The sequence below is a fragment of the Vanellus vanellus genome (assembly GCF_965231255.1).
Source record: "Vanellus vanellus genome assembly, chromosome: 3".
In the NCBI taxonomy this organism is placed as follows: Eukaryota; Metazoa; Chordata; class Aves; order Charadriiformes; family Charadriidae; genus Vanellus; species Vanellus vanellus.
The window spans coordinates 28,949,955-28,975,442 of record NC_138907.1 but is presented as its reverse complement, the minus strand read 5'-3'; the positions used below and the strand labels follow the sequence as shown (position 1 = coordinate 28,975,442).

Here is a 25,488-nt window from a genome sequence, read left to right as displayed (position 1 = left end):
GGACTGTTACTGTTTACTTTATCCTAGTACAAAAAGCCTCCCGTTGATCGAAATTTTGAGAAAAACATTTAGACTGAGTTCTACTCTCAGCTTTGCTTCTTTAAAATGGGATTAACACACTGCAGAATTATTCACTGCTTCTCTGACCAATGGATTGATTTCTATATTCATTTGAGGATTAATACAAAGCCTCTGGGGTACCCCATCACTCATATGATTACGTAAATATTTAACAGTCAGTTGTGGTTCCTTGCAAAGAGGACTAATTTCATTTTTTAAATAAGGAATCACAATTACTAAAATTTCCCCTCTCCCTATTATCTTATGTGATTACCTTGACCTCCTGGCGATGATCTCAGGACAGATTTCATTGCATCTTTTAAAGTTATGTCATCAAATTAAGAGATCAGTGTCTCATCGCGGCTGAAGTCTGCTCCTTTCAAGTACTTGGGAGCATTACAAGTGAATTCAAGGGACACAGTAGAGCAGCACTGAGCATACTGAGTATCTCATCTCCCCTTTCAGTGCTTATTTATTTGGACTACCAGAATATTTTTCACATTCTAAATTACATCAGGTTTCACTCTGCCATTTTGAACCAGTACCAGAAGGCTTTCTGCCTACATCCTGCAAGTTCAGTCATCCAGTTTTGCAACTGATTGCAAACCAGAATTTTTATTAATTTATTACCTCGATCATTTTCTTTTTACTACAAGCATAAATCTCTCATTTAATGCATACAGGATTTTTAAGTATCAGTAAATACTGAATGTTCATTTGATGCATTTTTTCCTCTGGAGGCAGATACCCACCTAAATACCCAATGATACATGACAGTGGTTTTCTGGTGCTTTTGATCTTCAGAGGACTTCCAGCAACTTCACAATGTCGATCTGCATCTGAGAATTTTAAAGAAGGAAACTCAGTTTAAATATTCCACCATTACAAATCTAATTAGGATGCACCAACCAGTTTCTGACTTACATTTTTACCACAAATTTCTTTTTAGCATGTATTCTGCTTTTCCATCAATGCTAAAAATTAGATATGTAAATGCAGGCCATGCCCTTGTTCCTGCAGGCAGTGTTATGATTATTTTTTTTTTAAGTTAATATAAGTTCTAACACAACTCTGCACTTTTTGCCTACAAAGTCTTTTTGGAGAGTGTCAGCTAGGCAAATGAAACAGATGAAAACACGAGTAGTAAAATAAAAGCAGCTCTGGCTATTAAAAAGAATTTACATGGAATTCTTCGTTGTTTTCTACAAGCTTGTCTGGCCCTAAACGGGGTCAGACAGAGGCAAGAAGGAATTAAAGTTGGGACTACTGATTTTGGCCATGCACTGCTCAAGTGGTACAGTGATTCGTATCATTCTTAATAAGTAGAACAGGACACAGGGGCGATCACAGCGAGATGAAGCTTAAAAAATCCAAAACACCAAACTCCCCAAAACCCTTTACTGTAAACTTCTGAACAAAGTAGTCAATTGTAACCACAGATGACAGAGCTCAAAGGTTTCAAAGATAGGAACTTCCTGCAAAGTTAATGAAAATAAGCAATTCAGCAGCTACCTGAATTTGATGCTAAAACTATGAACTCACAACTTAAAAGGCACTGCGAATACACAAGCAGAGAATCCGTCTAAATGCCCCGAACACAGAAGTGTTACTATGAAGAGGTTCACGCTCAAACAGCGGACTCAATCAACCTAAGGCAAAAATCCACAAGACATCAGGTTTCTGTAAATAGTTCCAAGACTACTGAACTATACTATCTTTTTTTTTTTTAAACTACTCAGAATGATTGCATTATGTCTTCCAAAAGCACGTAAGTAATGCCCATATAGGGCATCCAGCATCCCTAGAACACAGGTATTCTGTTGTGTACAAAACTGTGCTTCTCTGTTGATTGTGTAGATCTCGAATTCCCTCACAGGGAATTACTTCCCACATACACATACCTACGTGCACACCTTTCTTCGTATAGGTTTCATATGTGCACATGCAGATCTGCATTTTCTAACAAGCTTGACAAGAGCTAGATGCTATAAAGAGATTATTATAACTGTAATTCCACCTTGTCCCCACCTTCTTTTACCAAAATGTTCCTGTTCGTTTCATTCCGGCGCAAGATATGGAGTACACAGGCACATGAAGAGGATAAGATGCTACATAGAACAATTCACACTTGGGAAAAAAACCCAAATTTACACCCTCTTTATGCATTCTATCTAGCTACGTGCAAAAAACTCGTAGGTCATGAAACCACAGCAATGACTGAAATATTTCAGTATGTTCACAGATGTTTTTTCAATGCAGCAGACAATGCACAACTTAGTTGCATATTATTGAGGAAACTACTTGAAATTCTTACACGTGCCAAGCGTAAACGGTAGCTGGTATCTGGGAAGCCCAAAGGTTCCAGAGCTCTAACGCTGAGTACACAAAGTACTTTATTATTTTACCTTAATAACAAAATATCCTGTTCTTAGTGAAAAAAATGCACTGAACCCCGTGCCTGGAATACTTTTAGTATTCCACAACACTTGAAATATTTTAAGTGACAGAGCAGAACGATGTGTCTCCACCGTCTCCCTTAGTAAAATAAGCACAGACTATACAGTGAGTATTTTATAGTTGCTTTGGGAACAGCAAAGCATCGCCTAAGAAGTAATTAGCAAGAAAATTTTCCATCTACGTGTCTTCACTGTAAAAAAAGGCGTTGAATCATGGGGAGATATTAATATGCTGACTGAGAATACAGACTGCAAAGAAAGCACGAACTCCATGCTCGAGGCAAAGCGTGTTCACCAAAGGTACCGGGTGGGTATTCCAAAGCACGCCAATCTTTTAAAACAGTTAAATATGTTTAACAGCAGCAAACTTTAATCCACAATATGATACTCCCATGAAAAATATAATAAAGTTTATGATCTTTATGCACTACATACAGAAAAACACAAAGTTAGATTGTGCATCACTTGCAAGTGTAAAACCATAGAATAAAATTTAGGTAGGAGCTGTCAACCACAGAGTTTTAAAAAAAGTTCTAAAATCAAATATGGGCTTCCGCATGAACACTAAAAATCTTAGAAAGATCAGTGAAATAGTGGAAGGTATGAGAAATAAAAATCTATTAAAAAAAAAAACAAACAAGAAAGAACCGGAGTATTACATTTGATAGTATATTTTTTTCGAACATATCAAAAGCAGAAAGTGTGGCAGCGCCTCTAGCAATAGGAGATGATCAAGGTGTGAGGAAAATATAGAAGAAAGATAAAGGCATGGCAGAAAAGCGGAATGAATTCTTTGCAGCCACGTTCAATGCAGAACTTAAACAAGCTCACTTCTAAAACGCTTTTACGAGGAAAGTGTGATAACTAAGTCACATCACAGAGTCCATAGGAAATACTTCAAAACAAACTGGTTAATGAATAAAAAAAAGTTACCAGGACCAGGTGGAACTCATGCAAACAGAAACCGCTGAGCACGTACACTACTGGTGTTTAGCTAATGCCTAGACTGGTCTTGGCTCAAGAGAACAAAACCATGGCCAACGTGATAACATTCTTCAGTAAGTAGCTCTGCAGACTGGCAAAGGGGTTGAACTATGAATAGAGGCATACAGTTAAACAGAGAAACACCAAAGGAGCCAGCAAAAACCTTGTAAATGGAAAACACGTTTAATGTGGTCACATTGTTCAGTGGCATGTCCTTGCAAGAAAGACGGCCGCCCACTGGGCCCTGCTAGCCTGACTGCAGCCAGCAGGGTGAGGGAGGTAACCCTTCCCTCTACTCGGCCCTTGTGAAACCATGTCCAGACCCTGTGGCAACTTGTGGCATCCCCACGGTAAGTAAGATATGGACGTACTGTAGAAAGTCCAGCTATTGGAGAGCCTGGTTTGGGGTTGGGGTATAGGATGTACATGGAGACTCTGAGGGAACTGGGTCTGGTCAGCCTTGAGATGAGAAGGCCAAGGGGAGATCTGATTGCCACCTGTAACTACCTAGTGGCAGAACATAGAGAAGACCAAGCCAGACCCTTCTTGGAGGTACACGGGGATAGGACAACATACTATTGCTGTCTACGGCAACAGACAGAAGCCAGGAGACAGGAAATTCTCGTCAGACGTCCAGAAAAGATTATTTACTGCGAGGTTGATCAAACACTGGAACAAGTGCCCACAGAAGCCATGGAGTCTCCATCCTTGGAGATACACAAATCTCATCTGGACAAAAGGCCCCGAGCACTTGAGCTTTGTGCAGGGGTGGGATTAGAGACATCCAGAGGTCCCCTCCTACCTACATATGCTGTACATCAGTCATTGCAAGTGCCACAGGTCTGCCGGGGTCCTCTGAAAGAATCATGACATGTACACACGCAGCAGATCTGGCATCCAACATGGCATTTCAAATAGCTTTGAACAAACTGTGTCACCAAAGACTGTTGTCTGTCCAGCTGTTACAGAGTAAAAGAGTTTTTTTTTTTTTTTTTTTTCAGGGATCAGCACCTGGTTAAAATTGTCTATGCAATCCCCAAAGGATCTGTGCTGTTCAACACATAAAAGATCAGAAAAAAAAGAGGTGATTAGAGAGTCAAAGTTTCACAATAAGAAATTACTGAGCATAATCAAAGCTAAAACTGATTGTAAATGATATTAGCAGCATCAAGCAATAAATCTAAGATTAATTCTTAAGGGGCAAAATGACTGTAACATACAAATTTATAGTTGTACGGGTTCTACACCACTGCCATGCAGAACAGAATCCATGAAGTCAGTGCAACAGCTTTCTAAAAATATCTAGACAATACTGAAGAGCAGTCACTTAGAAAAAAATTAAAATCAGAATATTAGAAATATTATTAGGAATATAGAAAACACGTGACACACTCTAAAATGATGGGAAACTTGTTTCTTGAAGTGCATGTAATTTAGGGCACCATAACCCTAAAGAGGATACAGCACAATTAGGAAAACTCCAGGGAACAACATTACGAACCACAGTGTGAAATGGATTCTTTACAAGGTTTTAAACAGACCAAGTTCTTAACCCAGAAAAGCGATGACTGTTGTATTACAGAAGTCAACAAAATCAGGAATGTTACGGAGAAGACGATAGCGAATGAGGCTGCTTCTTTTAGATTCGAAAGCTTTTTTTTTTAATTATTTCCTTTTTTCAAACTAGATTTGTAGGTCTCAAGCTCAGAGAGACCCTCATTGGGGAGTTATTTCTCTTTGACATCCCATCATATCTCTATCAAAATTCAGATTATCTAATAAATGTACTGTGCTCTATGTATTCCCTGAATTGTATTCTTCTTAGAAGCTTTGGGAAAAAGATTGTGTGTTCTTTCAATTATTTTACTGGCTACTAATATTTGGCACAAATTGTATTCAAAGATAACAGTAGAGAAAATATCTTCATCCTAAATGCAGCCAAAATACCTTCTGTAGCTATCAAAATCAAGGACGTAAAACATTGTTTGTCAACCAATACCCATAAATATTACTCAACTTCAGATGAATGGGTAGTTTTATATCAGTTCAACATAGACTGCATGCTTACAAAGGCACATCTGTAACATTTTGCATATTCTACTTCGTTTTCGCTTGTCTTTTATCAAAACAGAACATAACAAGCAAGTACTGTGTAGCAAACTTGTTATTAAATCTGCAGATTTGAAGGTATGTTAAGTTTTGATCATGAACGGTATACCCATTTCCAGATAACTATATATATTATACAGATAATGTATTACCATCCACTGAAAACATTTTGACAATCATGTCTACATAGACGGAGTGTAGCTACACAAATTTAAATTACTGTAATTAATAAGTTTAGTTATATTGATAAAACTATACCCGCACAGGAAAAAAATAAAATCCCTGCAAAAATCTCCCTGTGCTGAAGTAATAAGGTTCAGAGACGCATGGCTCACTGCCATGCATACATCAACAGGCTTGCACGCTGGAAACACATCCAATCTCCTCAGTGACTGTCTGGAGCAGAATACCCACTTTGGTTTCCTTTAATTAAGAGACCTTCCATAGATGGGACAGTTTTGCTTGACTTTCTAAAAAACATGCAGTACATTCAAACTAAAAAGGTTATTTTGCCTAATTCAGAGCATGGGAATTTCCTCTTACTGAAACAGTTCACCAATTCTAATTATTCCTGAAAATCCATCAGACGAGTTTATTGTCAACAACTACAGTGAGTCTATTATCTTCAGGCAGAACAAAGTTTGAGATTTCCATGACGGGTCGTGCTCCTAGCAGGAGATGCCATGCCTCCTCAGACTCCTGGTGACCATCCCTAGCCTAAACTGGGACGTAAACGCATCATCTCCACTACCTCCTGCTGGCTTCTGAGCAGGGGTCGTGCTATATGGTTCAGTAATGAGAAAAATCGAATTCTCTGCACTAACTGAAGGAATAAAGAACACAGAATAGGACTTCATTTTCTGCCAGTGGCTGTAATGGGCCGAGGGAGATTATGTGGGTGGAATTACAATAATAAGAAACGCTCCGCCTGAGATCTGCTTCCACCTAGAAGAGTGCTGGGCCTGAGATTAGCGTTCTCAGAGGCTTCTTCCATGCCCCTCCAAGACAAAAGAACTATCTGCAGATGAGTTCAGGTGGAATGCAGAAATCAATTTACTTTATGAGCAAGCTCTGCCTGCCTTGTTCAGACTTACTTTCTCAGAACTGGGAATTACTTTCCTTTACAACCTGGCACTTCAACAAACTGCATAAAACTAAGACAGCATAAAACCTGGTACGCTGCTGGAGTAAGTGCCCTACCAGCCTTCTGTCTTTAGATTTTATGGTTTCTGAGTGTTGGTGTGGTGCTTACTGCAATATAGTTGTGAAATACAGTTATGTTTTCAAGCAGCGGTTTGGCACGCAGAAAGACTCAGGTGAGTCTGACAAAGCGTCTAAGCAGTCATTAGATTCAACGCTTCAAGCACACCAACACGGAGAACAAATTCCAAAACAGTTCTTGGATGTCCTCATCACCTCATGCCGTATCACATCATGGGCAACCTGCTACTGTGGCCAGGTTATTACCTAAGCACGACTGTAACTTTTGTTAACAGCAACACAGACATTCATTTAATCTTGTAATTACTCAGTGGTATTCAACATATCAAAACATTACTGTTAATGAAGTATCTCATTTAAAAACTAAAATAATTTAAGAATTACTTGCACCAAGCTATCCTTAGAAAAGGATTCAAGGCATTCAGGAAGAGAGAGCCTATATAGTTATAACACTAAAATCAACAGAGTGCAGTGAACACAGGTCACCAGATATAAGTACAGGAACAAAATTAGAAAACAATTTCTTTATTTACTTACTTGCTTACTAGGCTTTACTAGAGTAAGAATATGACAATGACAACGCAGGTTTGTATGATTCCAGAGAGAGAGAGATTGCCAGAAACAGAGTATGTGTGCGTGTGCGCATATAGGTAAATTAAGTGAGGTATAATCTGGTTTCCACTATTATAAAATAATTTGAATGTTGTGTTCAAAAAGCACTGACAACTCTGACTTCTTTTTTTCCCCCCAATCTATGTGAGGTCTAATCAGGAAGCACGTGCATTCAAAAAGATGAAATTGCAAGGTCCAAATTTTGCTTTAAGTAAAAAGAATAATGAAAGACAGAGACTACAGGGGGGGTAAAAAAGATCTTTCTGCTCTTGATGTTAATCTGATGTGGCGCTTTTTCATTCAAAGGAACAAAGAGGAAGCACTCATAGCACTGCCAGTCTGATACAAGAATTACTATTTCCAGCTGAAAAGCTCAGCTTTTCACTCTTTTGTTTTGAAGTTGAACTGCGTATATAACACTTTGCTAGTATGATGATTAACAGTTGGATTAAACTTTTTTTTCCTTCTATTTTTATTTTCTTCCTTAAACAAAAGCTTCATCTTCTTTCGAATTGAGTTACTGCAGTGAGTGAGAAGAAATAGGGATATGGATAAAAAGATTCAAATGAATTTCTAAAATTAATTTTCCTCCATGATTCAGCAAATACCAGTGCCAATTACATAAATTAAAAGGTACAATGCTTTCCTCTCAGAAAATAACTGTTATTTTGTATTAAAGATTAAAAATATAATCCTAGTCCAGCCTCAGACACCCTTCTTCCATGAAAGTCTAATTCATTTTATTCACACAGTGGACATACGGTTTCCTTAAATATGAAAGTTGCTCCTGACCTGCATAGCTTTGAAAGAAGAAAGAAAATGGCCAACAGGACAACTAAATAAATAAGACAAGGACAACGAACAGAAATATTTACCAAGTTTTGGATGACTGTAGAAGTAGGTGAAGAGTTTGTATGTGAAGAATAGCTGGCATTAAAGTACGTAAGGGGAAAAGAATTACTCTAAACCAGATTTTAAGCCTCTGTGGAGTAACTTTCTTAGAAATAACACTGACCTCATCAGCATCCCAGTTAAAATGCCGGGAAAACACTCAGCGTTAATGTAGTAAACATGGTTATAAACCTAACATCTAATATTCTAAAGAGGTGTCTTCAATTCTAACACAACTGACAGCCACGGCACATTTTGGAACACCAAGTGTCTGCTCCGAGAACTGCCTCTGTGGAAGACTGGGAAACATAACCGAACAGCATGAGCAGGATAGTGCACTCAGCGCAGATGCAAAACCTGCTGAACTGTCCTGTGACTTTGCAGCAGAACTTACGCGCACATGCACACAAAAAGTCTTACTGTTGCTGTCTACAACAACTCATAGCCTTTTGTCATACTACCGGTGAATTTATCAGTTCTTTATATTTTGGCTATAGAAAGAACAAGCATAACACAGAATTTTATTTAAAACTAAAATTTAAAATTGGAACAGACAAAAAAAAAAAATGATGCAACTATGATGAAGTAATAAACATGGCTATCACCACCATCTGATCACCACAGTAATAAAGGGCTGTGTTACAGGCCAGATTTATAATTCTTATGCATCCTCAGCTCCTTATTCCTTGACCAACCCCACTGAGAAAAAGTAAAACATGCACAGATCTATACTTTCTGCTCAGCAAAAGAATAAATGAACAATATAAAAGCAAACTTCTTTCATACTGCCTAGCAGGAAGCATGTTTTTTATGTCACAGCATTGATTTCCCCTCCCTGCCCCCAATTTTTTTTTTTTTTTAAAGTGAATGAGGTAATAGCTCTTCCCTTTTAATTCACTGAAATGTTCCCCCAGCCTGAAATCTGTTCAAGGCAGCCAGACTTTATCCAATGTGTTGGTGATATGCTGGACAAATGAAAAAATGAAAAGCAAAAGCGTATAGACAAGAAATGTTTATTGAAAAAGAAAATAAAATTAAAAGACAAAAATGGGTGGGAAGCACAGCACACAGAACTAAGAATTAAAAAAACATCTTACATTCTGCCTTAATGGCAGCACAGTTAATAGGGACAAAGGGACGTCTTGCTGCCTGCCGCAGCCGGAGGGTATTTTTGCAGACCTGACGGGCCAGTTTTGTCCAACACGTTGTGTGAAGAAAGAAAGCTTGACGTGTTTTCACTGCCGACTTTGGACTTCCAGTGTTACGAACTGGAGTTCCCTGTGTGGCCTGCCGGGACATATGAGTTCTAACATGGGACTCCTACAAAAATAAAACAAAACAAAACCAAATCATAACACATACATGTAAATTACAGCATTAAAAAAATCCACAATTTGGGTAAATCCACAAGGTTAATCAAGTAATATGGATAAGCATTATCCATATTAAAAAAATGGGGCTTAGGCAAGAAGCTGTGTAACGCAGTAGGAAGCTCTACTGTGAGTGGATATATAATGCCATTCTGTATGAGATACAGTATAGTCATATTAACATTTTATAGATAACACACCATTTGATCGACAAGATGACATTTGTCCACAAAAAAATGCACGAAGTGGATGTTTATCTACGACTTGGTCATATAAAGCCATGGCAGGACCTGCACACTGTTCGGTTCTACTTAAGATGGGAAAAGGATTAATAAATTATGCTTTGCAACACTGAAGTTTGAACACACACACACACGCGCGCGCACACACACACACAAACACACAAAAACATTCCATTAAATAATCAAATCCCAGCAGTCTTGTGAAAGCACCACATTTCATTTTAGGAAATTTTATCTATGCAATCCTACCTCTGTAGGTTGGCTGGAAGACAGTTTATCTTCATCTGTCTGTGTGGGCATTTTCAGGCCACCGTATTTCTTCCAATAAATCCAGCAAGATGCACACAATCTACATTGCATATTAGGTGGACCCCAAGAATACCACTGGTGAGACTGTGGAGCTAAGGAAGAAAAAACAGCAAGTACAGCCAAATGCTGCAATAGATGGCATTCCCTAAGAGCACTATATGGATAAGTATTTAATACATTTCATATGGAGAAAACAAGGACTTGAATTTTTAGTGTTTTTTTTTTTAAAAAACAAAACAAAAAAAAACAACAAACCACCACACCCCAAAAGACAACTCCAAATGGAAATTTCAAACTACTCCCCTACTTAATTTCAAATGAGTGACTTAGTCTTGCCAAGAAGAGTCTTTCTTCCAGGGGACTCTAATAAAAAAACACCCCAAAACAATCAACCAACCAAAAAAACCTCCAAACAGAAAAAAACAACCCAAACCAACCCCAAACCCTATAAGCCCTCCACTATTTCTAATCTTATCCTGGAAGACAGGCTTATTAAGTAACTTGCTACTTACTAGAATTGCTAAAGGTCTGGGATTTTTTTCCCAAGTCATGCAAAGTGAGTATGTGCAAGTTATGATCCATATAAGAAAAGGACAAGCGCTTCTCCTACTGACCTTGGAGATGTGTGTGTACCTTTATTTTGTGCATGTGGGAACTCAGCAGGGAACACTAGTTTAACCTTTTTTTTTTTTTTTTTTAACCTTTCACAAGAAAACTGTTCTTTAAAAAATATGATTTGAAAACCAACAAACTATATAACTGCAACTTTCTATATACAAAATATGATTTTAATTCAATTGGTGTTTAAGACACAGGGAGCTATAGCAATGATAAGTAACAAATTCTCATATGATAGCCCTTTTCAATTCTTTCCAGTTCTGGATTTTATAACATCTCTCATACAACCTATGTCAAAAGCTGCTATTTCAAGAAGTTCACCAGAGACCATCAGAAACACACAAAATACAAGGAAAAAAAGAAAAAGATGCCACCCCATCCCCAACAACGGCAGGGTGACCTCAAAAACCCCTGCAACCTTACAGGAGAATCAAAAGTAAATTTGAATCTATTATTCTGAAGGTAAAGGAAAAGCGTATCAGTGCCATCATATCATACTACTTTATCTTTCTGTACTTTCTGAATTGTTAAAAAAAAATCATAAAGTGGATTTGAATACTGACATTCAATCAACATGTTGAAGCCAGCTCTAACTTATTTCTGCCACACAATTAATCGAAAATTATCCTCTACTTAGAGCATGCAAACGAAAGTACATACATTTGTTTTTAAAAAATGCATATAAACATTAAAAATAATAATATTTATTTTTTAAAATTTACTTACTATAGCAACTTTCACAAGCCCGACCTACTATTGAAGCCTGTGCCTGATATGAGGCTCCCATCGCTCCGTTGACTGCAGCAGGTTTCCCATTGCTGCTGGATATTTGATTGGGATTTGGTTTATTGCTTTAAATAAAAAAAAAAACAAAAAAAACAAAACACAAACCAACTTTTACTAACCAGTTAGTCAATAAGAAAACAAACCATCTAATTCTGGAATTCTGATGTGTGGTGACAACATCTGTAAAAAGTGCTGTAAAGAAGACGACTAATTTTTATACTCCTCTAGTATTTTCAGCACTGTAAGATACCTGCTATATGAAGAGCTGCTTTGATACTCAAATTTACAGATCTTTGTAAAAAGCTCTCACGTGGTCTAAGCTACTTGGCAAGCTAGCAAAAGACCAAGTCTCAGGGTCAAGCATTAACATAAGCCTGACACAGCACAGAATTTAAGAGAGGGATTCCAGTCAACAGATGAAGCTTCACAAGGTGAAGCTGGCCTTTGGGTGAAGTATAACAAATAACAGTAGTAACATTGACTATAATACTACAAGGCTGTCTACCCTAGAAGAGGGGCTGCTGTCTTGTATCTCAAGCAGAAGCACATACCTTCCCAGCAACTGCAGTAAATGTCCTATAACCCTGGCAAAGCTCACCCATCTATGAGGCTGTTCTGCCTGGGTTGTGTCCTAAACTCCTTTCACTCCAAGAAGGATAAAGAACTTTTTTTTTTATTATTATTATATTATTATGATGATTACTTTACCTACTAATACTTCAGTGAAGAGGGACTTTAAGGTCAGTTAATTCAGAGAGAATTAATATTCTCCTCACTACGTTAAGTACAGTATCTCCAAAGCTCCAACTCTGTGGGTGTTAATTACCCCTTTGATTAGATACTCTCAATACAATGCAAGGCTGGATACACTCATTCCTAAGATGATTATTCATTACTTTAGGTAGCGTAAAAATACATCCAAGATCAGTTAAAATTACTAATTGAAGAAACCTTTGCTGTGTCAAGTCTCTACTCCAAATGCCAGCGAGTCTGTCTCCTGCCTTCTCTTTTTCACTATATCCAGTGGGAGACACTTTTATAATTTCCAGATACTCTTTATCAAGTACCTTGGGCTCAAAGGCTCAAGGTACAAGAGAAGGGATCAAGGGATGATTACGTCTCCCACGTTATGATCTGTTGCTTAGTTACCTTCCAGAGAAGCCATGCATTGAAGGGGACTCTGGTATTGAGGGCAGAACCTTGCCTTTTACAGGAAATACCTTATGATCAAGTTCAAAAAGGTATTCAGTTCTTAGAATCAATTCTACTCAGATTTCAAATACAATATATCAGTCTTGAAACAGAGCGTTAGCAATCTGTTTGCCCATGAGACTTGAGAGGTCCCACCACCCCAGTACCATGGAGTTTGTCTTGACATGGAGGCAAAAGACAGACAGTAAGAAAGACAAAAAACACAAAAATCCTACATTTCAAACCAGGTTTTGTGATCCAATACAACTAGTCCTTACTGTGAATGTATTGGCTAAAGTCCTGAATTGTCCATATGGACCAAGGAAATTAAATTTTAAAAGCATTATGTAAAGACTGAGCATCCTAGAGTTTTCCTAAAGCAGGCACTTCCCTGAGAGGGTTAGGGAACACTCATACTAGAGTTTTCAGCTTTTTTAAACGATATCATTTATTAGCTCATTAATTAGCTTATTACCTCATTAAGCTGAATATGATCTGGCAATGTGCACCCTCATTTCAGAAAGCCAACCGCATCCTTGGCTGCGTCAAAAGAAGCATGCCCAGCAGGTCAAGGGAGGTGATTCTGCCCCTCTGCTCCTCTCCAGTGAGACCCCACCTGGAGTACTGCACCCAAGTCTGGAGCCACCAACATAAGAAGGATGTGGACCTGTTGGAGTGACTCCAGAGGAGGGCCACGAAGATGATCAGAGGGCTGGGGCACCTCTCCTATGAAGACCAGCTGAAGGAGTTGGGGCTGTTCAGCCTGGAGAAGAGAAGGCTCCGGGGAGACCTTATAGCAGCTTTCCAGTACCTAAAGGGGGCGTACAGCAAAGACGGGGAGGGACTCTTTATCAGGGTATGAAGTGATAGGACAAGGGGTTACTGTTTTAAACTGAAAGAGGGTAGATTTAGATTAGATATTAGGAAGAAATTCTTTACTGTGAGGGTGGTGAGGCGCTGGAACAGGTTGCCCAGGGAAGTTGTGGATGCCCCATCCCTGGAGGTGTTCAAGGCCAGGCTGGATGGGGCTTTGAGCAGCCTGGTCTAGTGGGAGATGTCCCTGCCCATGGCAGGGGGGATGGAACTAGATGATCTTTAAGGTCCCTTCCAACTCTAACCATTCTATGATTAGAGACTTGACCTTCAAAACCCACAACATTTCTTAAGAGATAAGATTAAAAGACTGAATTTAACAGTCTGCTGTTTGTATTATTAAACCTGTTTAAGAGAGAAAAGTCTGTATGAAATATGGAAATGAAGCTCTATTGTATGCAATTTATGCAAGTCATCAAAAAGACAACAGTGGATTTTCAAAGTATTTCGTTTGGTATTCTAATCTTCTGTTATACAAACACTCATAACAATGGGAAATTCACATATATGTAAACTGAATACACTCACAGAAAGCTTAAAAGAATGTCATCTGTAATCCTTTCTCTTCTCATAATCTTTAGGAAATGATGAGTATAAATCAGAGAGATTATATCTTGTTTCTCTAAACCACATGTTAACAAAAGCATATATAGCATGGAGTTTAAATCTAAAAAAAACAGATTAAGAACTCCTCAGAAGAAAATGGATTTCATTAATAAGACTTGTTCAGATTTTGGGCTGTGTGCTACCTTTAATTTACAGGCAGAACATCTCTTGTCTCTAGCTGAAGAACAGACTGTATCAGCAAGATAAAACTGTAATGGGAAAGTATCTGACTTTATTTTATGTAACTACATTAACAACTGATTCTATTTTGAAATATTCCATTTACACAAATATGAAGTGTTGTGCTACAGGGATTCAGAATGAATTATTCTGGAATAACTGCTTTTTAAATGACAAGGCCCTTCTTGCGTATGAGCAGTCCACATAGCACTTGATTACTTTTTGTAAAACCTCTCACCGCTCCAGAACAGGCAGTTTGCAGCTCAAAGACAAAGGGCTCAGTTAAGTACAAAGGTTTCACTTATGACAAGAGTGTGTGGCATTTTCTGATTACAACTCTGTATATTCTGTTTGTATATAACAAATATTTAGAAAGTAACTAGTCAAAAGATAACTAAGAAAATAACACGCACATTACCGCATGTAACTGCATGTTACTGTTTCAATTTTACCTGCACATTATTCAAAAAAATGACTTTATTGTTATACTCACTAGGTGGGGATGTATACTTGTTTCAATTTACTTTCTGCTTCAGCCGCTTTCAGACGTTTCTAGTTGAAAAATTAACACATTAAAATATTTTATTATATTCAAGTATGAGATTTCATAAAACTGCACACAATCCATCTTTAAATTATTTCTATTTTGTGATTTCACAAGAGCCTCCAAAACAAGTGCAGAAATCTACAAGATGAAAACCAGGAAAAATGAGTTCTCTATTTGTATTATTAGTTTGAAATGATAGTATACTGTCCTCCCCAGTAAAACTCACAGGCCTCACATACGACAACAAAACTGTAAAAACAACAATTACAATTTACATAAATTGCACCTATATAAACATGTACGACATTGTGGCTAACCCTCTTTGCAGAGTATGTAGAAAATTACTGAATGAAATTGCACGTGATGAGTTCCTCATCAGTCATGTCACCCAATACTTCTCGTGCGCTCTGTCAAGCCTGAGGTTTGTATTTTATATGCAGTATAAGGAAGGGGAACCGTAAAGTCCACTGACTGTTGGAAGTAACTAAACATCTACTTCCGTTAAGTGCTGTTTAAACTGTAGTTCAGGAACACAGCAGTAGCACACAGCTACGCTACTATCAGATAGTCTGTGAATTTACGAAATTATTTCTTCATACTTGCAACAAACTCAAAACGTGTTGCACTCAAGGTAGTAATACTAACTTCTAAAATGCTGAGAAGTTTTAGTTATTGCCATATATTATACAAGTAACTAAGACAATTTTTTCAGCAATGGCACAAGAAATACAGAGTTTAGATGTCGATTGTTATCTGAAACGTTTGTCTGTATGCAAAAGATGAAGGTAAAAAGATTATTTCCCTGTTCTTCCTGTACTCAAGACATTACCTCTGTTCACTTTAAAAAAAAAAAAAAAAAAAAAAGGAGAAAAGGAGTGGAAACAAGGTCAATTTTATCGCAGAGGAGGAAAAAAAAAGGGGGGACATTGATATCCAGCAATAATAGACCAACACTACCTCCCTGCCTCTCAAGATTCCCCCTTTCTTTATCAGGTGTTTAAAACTCAGTCATCCATTTCTCCTACAACAGCCAATTCTCTTCTCTGCTATACTCCTATTTTCTGATACCCAGTCTTTGCAAGGTTCACAAACCAGGAAGATATTTCCCACCTTTAGAAAAGTATCATCAAAAGCCTCTGCCCTGAGAGTCTCTTGCCTGTGCCATGAGGCGAGTTACAGGGTTAATCAGCTTTACTGGTTGTCGTGGTACCTCAAAGCAGGGCATTGGTGGAGCAGCCTGAGTAAGCCTCCTCACCTAAGCCACTGCTCTTTTCCATTTCAGAAAGTTGCCTCTGTACCATCCGTCGCCATAACTCTCATCTATAAAAACCGCATTTTTGAGGAGCAATCTATGACCAATAGAGTTCTAAGCAGTCCATGCCACCACAAATTAATTCCCATGGAATATGAGAGCCCTTTTCCATTTATTTCCAAGATTTTTTTAAAAAAAAAAACCACCCAAAACAATACAACACTTTTCTGCTGTTCACAGGTGCCTAGCTGTGTTCAAAGCTACAGAAGTGACTGCCATTAACACATCTGGCGCAGTTGCTGACTTTCCCCAGCACCAGGCTTGGCAACACCGCACCACCTTCAACAGGCTCCCAGCAGAAATGCAAGCACAGTATGCCCTGCCTCCTAAAGTCAGTTTTTACACAAGCAAAAAGAACGAACAGCAGCAGCACACTCCAAGTCTCACAAACTGATAGTTTTTAATCTGAGAACATTTCGCAGCCCCAGCAGAAGAGCTCTCCACGGTGAACTCTTTCCGCTTAACAGCTTCAGGCCACAGGCTTTCCACAGCTGTCTCTTTTTCCCTTTCGTATTATACCCAACAATACAGAATTTGTTTTCAAACTGAAAAAGCATGCGAGACTGCAGGTCAGCAGGTAATGTGCGTTTCACATGGGTTTATAACAAACTGGTCCCATTCTACAAAAAGAATGAATAAATCTCACTGCACACCTAGCAAGATCATCAAAGCAAAAGAGGAAAACAAAATAAAGGGAAAGAAACAAGGAAAGTAGCCTCGAAGCACTGTCAAAATGTAAAGGGATTTGTAGGAAGCTGTATTAAGCAGCCTTGATGGCAGTGTCAGTGAGAACTGACTATACACATTAATAAAATCTTAGCATACTTTTAGTACTGGCAGGGGGGTTGTAAGGAATGCAATTTTAGCAGTTGCTTTCCCCTTTATTTACTAAAGTGAATGATACACTGCCTTCTACAAAATGATGACACAATGCCATTTCAGAATAAGCTATATTTTTATGCACTAAAACTATGGTTACCATTGCTCTGTAAAAGCAACAGAAAATGTCACAGCTTGCATTCACACTGACCTATCAACTTTTAAGTACCAAGAGAGAAGAAAGGATGCAGAAACAAAACTATCAACAAACAGTTGCAAATACTGAGATGAAACCTCTGCCTGTTGAAATTTAGAGGATGAAAACTGGTAAACTGTAAAGGTTGGAAGCTGAAATTGAAAAAAATTTAGACAAGAAACAAAGCACCGGTTTGTAACAATAGGGATAATAAATCACTGGAGCAATATAACAATGGGAGCTGATGCTTTTTCCTGAAAAAAAAAAAAAAAAAATTATATCTGATCTTAAACAGTAACTATTTCAAACAAGTCTTACAGACTGCCCTGTAGGGGAGGTCAAGCTACGCTAACCCAGCTTTTCTCCTGGGCTCTACTACTTCTAATCAACCACCCTTGAAACGGAACATTATTTCTTTTTAAGAACTTTTGTTACAAACATCAACTGACAAACATCCCAAGAAATGGCCATTTTCCTCTGTCAGTGCTGTTTTCTATAGTGGAAACAAATAAATGAGAAGAAATCTAATATATCGTTGTAGTACAGTAATTTAGTTATCCTTACATATATTCTCCCTTTTTCTGTTGGAACGTCTCAGTAAAAGTCTTTTTGCACTGAATCAGAGTTTTAAGGGGAACACCACCAATAACAAGAACATGTTTCATTCAGTGGAACAGCCGTCTGGCCTTCCTCAAAACACTATATAATGTAGTGATCATGAAAAGTGCCATATCACCAAAAATGATTACCCAAGGCTTGAATTAGTTTTGCTAGACGGGCTGAGCACAGACTGAGAACTTTAACATATCTATTTCCCTTCACCTTGATTTGAAGGGAACATGCCCTGAAGGCAAAGTGGCAGCAGTATCTCCACTGCCATTAAATCACCACCTTTAGCTACCAAGCAAGAATAACATTTAGTAGCAATTATGAGAAGGAAACCTTTCTTACGCCTGACACAATGTAGCCAATTTACACAAAGAAATAAAGATAATTAAAGAGCAAATTTTCATATTAAATCACGCTGATCTGGAACTCAGAGACCGTACTTTATGCATAAGATTCAAGAATGTACATCGACCTTTTTTGTTTTCGCATTCCCCCAAGCTGCCCTAACCCTCAAGCATGATATTTAGAGAAGAATGACTCTGAAATTGCCACTTTCTCACCGAACAGATTTCCTCCCTGAAATGCATTCAATTATCACAGCTTGTTCTGGTGGGGAAAAAAAACCCTACACATATCGTTTTTACTGAACTGTATTATTTGTGCCATTCCAGAACAAACTAAACAAGGGCAGGATGAAGTTCTGATCTCTCGTTAGGAAGGATGACAGAAATGTTAACCAGGATAGAAATTAACTATTTGGCCTACACTGGTTTTGTTATTCATGATCACACATGACCCTGAAAGAACGTCTACAGCGTTAAATCCTGTGGTGTATTGCTATGTTCGGAGTTAGGATGTTCTAAGTTTACTTAGTTACAAGTAAAACACAGGCATTTATAAGAGTATTCAAGTTGTAGATAACCATAAAGCCTATGTGTTTTTCTTGCACATGAGGTTAAAACCTAATCCTGCAAAAGCATACACAAACTCAACACACCACCACACACCTTGATCACTGTAGCAACAGAATCACAGTGAAGCCCTAGGGAACTTCAGAGAGGGGAGTCTCAGTCGTTCACCAACCACTCCAGAGCAAGTATTTCAGAAAAATTTCACAGGAAACAAGCTCAGTCTCCAAGCAACCCAAGAGTGTTGACAAGAGTCAATTTGCACTTCAATTTATCCTTACTCCATGGCTTTCAGTATCAATAAAATCTTTTTATCTGATTCTTCGAGGTCATCCGTTGCCCCATCCTTAAGAGCTGACAAACAGCACAGCAAGTCTCTACCGGCAATACCCTTCTAGGATAAAGCTTAACAGTGCAAGAACAGTGTTAGAAGTTAAATGACTGATGACAAACTCAGAAAAACACGCCTTTATACACAGCGTATTATTTTCTATTTGTATTATCCATAGAACTAAAAGGTCCTAGTAATAGTATATGGTAGAAGACATTTCTCTTACTTTCTATACCCTAAAAAGACCATGTAGAAACGCTTTCAAATAAACCTGAAGCAATCATCCTTCTGACACACTGTAACCAAATCTGGAACAATTCCAAAGATCCATCTAACAATACAGCTGCAATTATTGCAACATAAAACTTACTTTCAATGTGCTGTACATAATAACGCCAGTAATTATGCAGCAAGCAAAGAAGGTACAAACTTAAATGTTAAATCATGAATTAAAATGGAGTATTTTAAAATATTTTGTGTATCTAAACCAAGGAGTAAACATATAAAGAGTGCAATATATAAAAACCACCAACACTGAAATTTTGCCTAAAACTGCTTAAAGTATCCCAGTGTTGGTACCAATCTAATCTTATCATATTTCTGCTCCAGAGCAGCCCAAACAATTGAACATTCAATCAGAAAGATGAACACATCCACTGTGTGTGGAATGTTCTCCACTTTGTTTTTAAATCCTGCTAACGCCAAAATAATGTTTTATAGTGGAGTACCGATAAAAGGTTCGGAACATTAGCAGCCGCTTTAACACAGTGTAGTTTTCCTTTTCCTTCAGTCCCATGCACAGCTTCACAGCCTAAAGCATTTGCTCTGCAATCCATCTCCTCCTTATCACATACTGCAGTAAGAACCAGGAATCACATTGCTACGAACCACCATACAATACAAACGGCTTAAAAAGCTCTTCACAGCTATGTGATGTACAGCAGGCATCAGAGGATTTGACAATGCACCCCGTGAACAGCACAAAACCACTGACCTATAGCCGAAAATATTACCATAGGCCTCCCACTGTATTTCTTTTTAAGAACATAAACAGATTTTTATCCTTTAACAAGTTCAGATTTTTTAAAAATGTGGCAGATTGGTTCATGCTGAAATAGTCATTAAATTACCTGCTGCACATATCTGTCAGTGGTTTTCCACATGTAATAGTACTCAATGATGCTAGTCAGCGACTTCCAAGGGAGCTGAAAAACATTTGTTACAAATTAAAGCAGTTCCGGGAAACTGCAATATCCACATCTTACTAAAACACGTTAAAAGCAAGTACAGTTGATACATAAATTCTAAAATGTGAATGTATTAAATAACTACATTAAAATCCATATGCAAATGAATACATATTACTATTAATAATACGTTTAACAAGGATGCAGAATGACAACGATATTATACATCCAAATCCAAGTGTAATTTGTTCTGTTTAAGCCATACGGTTAAACAAAATGATCAAAACAGAATCCAGATTTCCATCAGGAAACACAGACGGTAATATCTCTACTATAAAGTGTATCAGGACTAAAATAAATCATCTTGACAAGACTGCGTTCGAGTCTCATGAGAATTTTACTTGGTTTCTGTACATAATTCACAGGTTTTTCAAGCCCCATAACAACTCAGCTGCTCATACGATACCACTAGTTTTGCATAAAGCTCCACATAGTCTCAGCCATTAAACAAGAAACAAAAGGATGCTTGGGACAAACGCGACCTTGAGCAACAAGAGTGATCCTGACAATACTTCATAAAAATCTCCGTGCAAACTCAGGGCAATTGATAATGATGATGATTACTTTGGGTGCACATGTTCATCGGTACGAAAACATATTAGCCTAAGTTTAGGGGAGAAAATTAAGCATACAGCAGCCATTTTTAATTACTACCAAATAATCCATTTAGCTCCATAAATCTCTCTGTGATTTAATAATTCTTTTAAGAAATTCATGCACTTTTTCTTCATAACCTGGAAACACGCTACTATTTTGTGCTTGGTATTTTCTAGAAGCATGCATTAACGCTAATATTCTCTGCTTCCCAGAAATGAGGACCATTTTTAGCAAGTCCCAGAAAATACAGGTGTGGAAACTTATCTTTCCAACCTTACTCGCTCCACTTTGGGGCTTTCTGCATATCTTAAGCCAAAGAATAGGTTCCTGAACCTTTAATTAACAGAGGAACACCCTATCAAGCTGCCTCTCCCTGCACGCTGGAGCTCACAGCCAGTTTTTCATGCTGCTTGCTTGCAGAGGCTTAGAGGAACTGAGTCCGGCTCCCACCTCTGCCTTTCAGGAGCTGGGATTCAGGTCTCAGCTGTGAGTTATTCCTCAGGCAGTGTACCACAGTGTGTAAATCCCTGTCCATTTGCATTTAATTAAAAAGTAGCAGCGTAACAAATGCATTAGCTGATGTTCCAGTAAGTAGCAACATAATTCAGTTTACTAAAATCCTTTTACTTTCTCAGGCAAATTATGCCTTAAGAGAAATCTGCCCACGAAAAGGCCAGTGACAGGAACATGTTTGTTGTGAGGTGACAGGTTAAGCTGCTCCTCAGACTCCAGGTCCATATTCTCCCTGGCATCAAGATGAAACACTGTCACCTCAACTACCTGCCATTGTCAAAGAGTACATTTTAGCGTCTCCATATTTATTTTCCTTCCTGAACACTTATTAACACATTCGCGCTACAGATTATGTTTGACATTTGCCTAGAAAATACTTTAACCTGTTTTAACTATGGTTGTGACACACGTATCTTCATGCACTCAGCAGGCATCTACAATTAAAGATAATTAAGGTGCTTGGACTGGATAACCATAATCCTTCTACGCTTTGATTCACAACTCAGAAAACCTGTTTGACAGACTGAGTATGACTATCCTGTATTCTGTTTACCTATGCGCCCAAAGGACAAAGCACTGCAGGCGCACGTGGATTTTCCAGAGGTTGCTCTCAACTGCCAGAGAAGCTGTGAGCAGCCATAGAATAACATACTCTCATGACCGAATTTTACTAAACACTAATTGAAAGAAGCAAAATGACCATCCGTGTGACGTTTTTGTAAGAGAAAATTAGCAAAGAGGTGTCAGCAGTACAAAAACAGGGAAAGGGAATTTTCAGTTTCTTTATAGTTTTTGCAGAGTAAAAATGGACCACTCAAATCAGACCAGCGTGAAAAACGTATGCTTATAAAGTATCTTAAGATGAACACGTTAACTTTAAGGCATGTCTCCACCATTTTCTGAAGTTGGAAAACAGTTGCTCTTGTTTTCTATAAACGGTTCACGTCTGATTCCCAAGGCTTTTCCTGCCATATTTGAGACATAACAGTTATAAATTTGTGAAAATCGGTGATTATGAAAAACTAAGAATTAACAAGTGTAACAGCTGTCTCTTACCATTATGAAAACAGTTATATTTGGAGAACATTAAATATTCAGTCTTCTCCCATTCTATGCCCTGGGATGTGAAGTAATTCAAGTAAATCAAATAAATTCAATTAACTTAAAAACTTTAGGTTGATTAGGATTCACATCGGTTCTTAAAGACAGCAGAACCTTAACAAATGAGCTCCTATAACAGTTGATGAGTCAACAGCTGATGAAAATGATTATTCAAAGGCTACACTGGTAATTTGATAACAAATGAGCTTCTGTCTATTAAAAAAAGGTAAACTCCTTTACACCATTTAATTTAAAATAATTGTCTTGCGTCCTAATATTTAATGTTTATAGCTTAATGCTTGAGCTGCACACCGAATATCAAATAGTGCCAGTTCTTGCTAATTGCTAGAAAAGTAAATGAGCCTGCCCTTTAGAGAACTATCACATAAGGGCTGCAATTGCAGCTGCTGTGCTTTGCAAATTCAGGACAATTCAGAAAAGGCACCTCCTTTGGCACGTGGCAACTCAAGCAGGTACTACATGACCCTTCTGCTTTGGGAAACTGCTACCAACCACTTTCTGCCATGTGACACGACAGTCTTGACTGTGCCGTGGCACCACTGCATGACGGCTTAGGTTCAAGTTTAATCTTAGGCACCCTAGGATGTAATTTTATCATTAGATCTTATGTGGACACTCAAAACAGGTCAGCACATACCAGTGCATTAGCTTCTTTGTCCATGCTTTTACACCACATCTAAGAGTACTTAATTTTCGAAGACTAGCCACTGAAGAGAGGGATGACAATAGATGAAGGTATTCTTATGCATAACCACTGCTTAAGTGCTACAAATTTACACCTACCACACCCTGCAGGAACTTTTCATATATCCATGACCTAAATCTCGAAGGATTATTTTAGATGACTACTTAAAACCAAATTTTGGGGTTTTAAATCCCTATACCTTTAGAATGCTACCTTGCAAGTGACAGCACGTAAATTTTACTCTAGAGAAATTAGGATATCCCAAGATTACACAATGATTAATGTAACTGAAAGCTTCAAAATTACATATATTAGATCAAAATTGTGTGTACTGTTATCAATACCATATAAATTGGTATGTAAAATACATGTTCTTCTAATCATGTTTTAAAGATGACATGCCACTTTTCCAAAGGTTAAAACCAACTGATTTAAGGATAGACAACATCCCTGCTCTAACTAAATGAGACTATAATTAATTAGTGCCCCCATATCTATTTCTGCTGCACTTTGGCTCATCATTAATATGCCCTCAGGAGGCTACGCAACCCTGTCTGTAGATCTGTGCATGTGTCTCACTTTGGGAGAAGAGTAAGATAAAGTATCTGCGTTTTGGGAAGGAAGGTTCAGTGAAAGAGGGAGGGTATCAGGAGTCTACCCGAGATAAAAATGGAACACTTTAAAGAACTTCTAGTAGACTCACTCAAATATCTAGCATTTGAACATTACAAACGCATACATGACTCCTGCAACGCGTTACTCTACTGTATCACTTTAATGTATGTATATCAACAAAATTACATATAACACAGAAATGATACAGAAAATAAAAATACTACATAAATACCAGAGATAAGGCTTAGATATACTTAGTCACAAACTGTGTTGGGACTCAACTTGTAAACAGCCAACAAAATCTATAATATACACTTTAGGCATTCTGAAAAGCCAAACACTATATAGCAGGAAATATTTAGTTAGAAGACATAGCTACTGAACTTTTGTTCAACTACAGCTGAGGACCATTTGTCTGTATGAGAAATATTAAGGAATTGTAGTTTACATTATGATTTCAGTTCTAAAACTCTATGAAATATTCTTTTTCACTCATATTTTCTTGAACTTAAGAGACCTATTTCATCCATGATCCAATTTTCAACCTTATGTGATGAATGCAGTGAACATTTTCTTCCTTAGGAATCTCAAAATTAAGCATGCAGATATAATACACCTGTTAAAATATCAGTTCTTCAGAAAAACAATAGCCTTCCCTTCCCACCTTTATTCAATTATCTGTTTCATTTCAGAACTGTGGAAGTGATGAAAAGACAGCTTTGCTCAGTGCCCAGCCTCCTCCCGCTGTCTCACGCTCTATCTTGGAAGGACTTCTACATTTACCATACAGTACTGTTCCCCCCTCGCCCCGCCCTTATTAATAATATCTGCAAAGATAAAAAACTCCAAGATCTCAGAGTCAAGCAGAATGAGTTGTTAAACTGTTTTAATCAACTTATTGTGGCCTTCCAGTACCTAAAGGGGGCCTACAGGAGAGCTGGGGAAGGACTTTTTACTAGGGCACGTAGTGATAGGATGAGGGGGAATGGCTTTAAACTGGAAGAGGGCAGGTTCAGATTAAACATTAGGAAGAAGTTTTTCACTGTGAGGGTGGTAAGGCACTGGCACAGGTTGTCCATAGAGGTTGTTGAGGCCCCATCCCTGGAGGTGTTCAAGGCCAGGCCGGACGTGGCCTTGGGCAACCTGGTCTAGTGGGATGTCCCTACCTATGGCAGGGGGGTTGGAACTTGATGATCTTCAAGGTCCTTTCCAACCTAAAACATTCTATGATTCTATGACTTCATCTTAAATAATGGAATTCCTTTGGATCAAATCCTAACTTTTTCACACAGCCCAACTTGAACTTAGTAGAGAGGAAATCTTTTTCCTTGAAAAAAAGAGGCTCTCCAAGAAACATGTAAAAAAAAAATTGCAGACAGATTACTAGCAATTCCAGCAATCTGTGTCAGAACCAATTTCTTTTAATTACTCTGCATTAGAATTCAGCAAATTAAAGCTTTGCTGCCCTACACTCTGATA

General features: G+C 38.1%; 1 protein-coding gene across 1 annotated transcript in view; it reads right to left on the bottom strand.

The window, feature by feature from the left end:
* MTA3 (metastasis associated 1 family member 3) overlaps positions 1-25,488 on the bottom strand; it is a gene marked incomplete at its 3' end in the record, with an annotated part of 142,391 nt that overhangs the window by 41,576 nt on the left and 75,327 nt on the right. Inside the window, exons 10-15 of the mRNA XM_082480794.1 lie at positions 20,361-20,435; positions 15,002-15,060; positions 11,599-11,723; positions 10,195-10,346; positions 9,431-9,653; positions 813-899 (exon numbers count right to left, since the gene is read on the bottom strand). Coding sequence (XP_082336920.1) covers positions 813-899; positions 9,431-9,653; positions 10,195-10,346; positions 11,599-11,723; positions 15,002-15,060; positions 20,361-20,435 — 721 coding nt within the window. The remainder of the gene's footprint in view (positions 1-812; positions 900-9,430; positions 9,654-10,194; positions 10,347-11,598; positions 11,724-15,001; positions 15,061-20,360; positions 20,436-25,488) is intronic.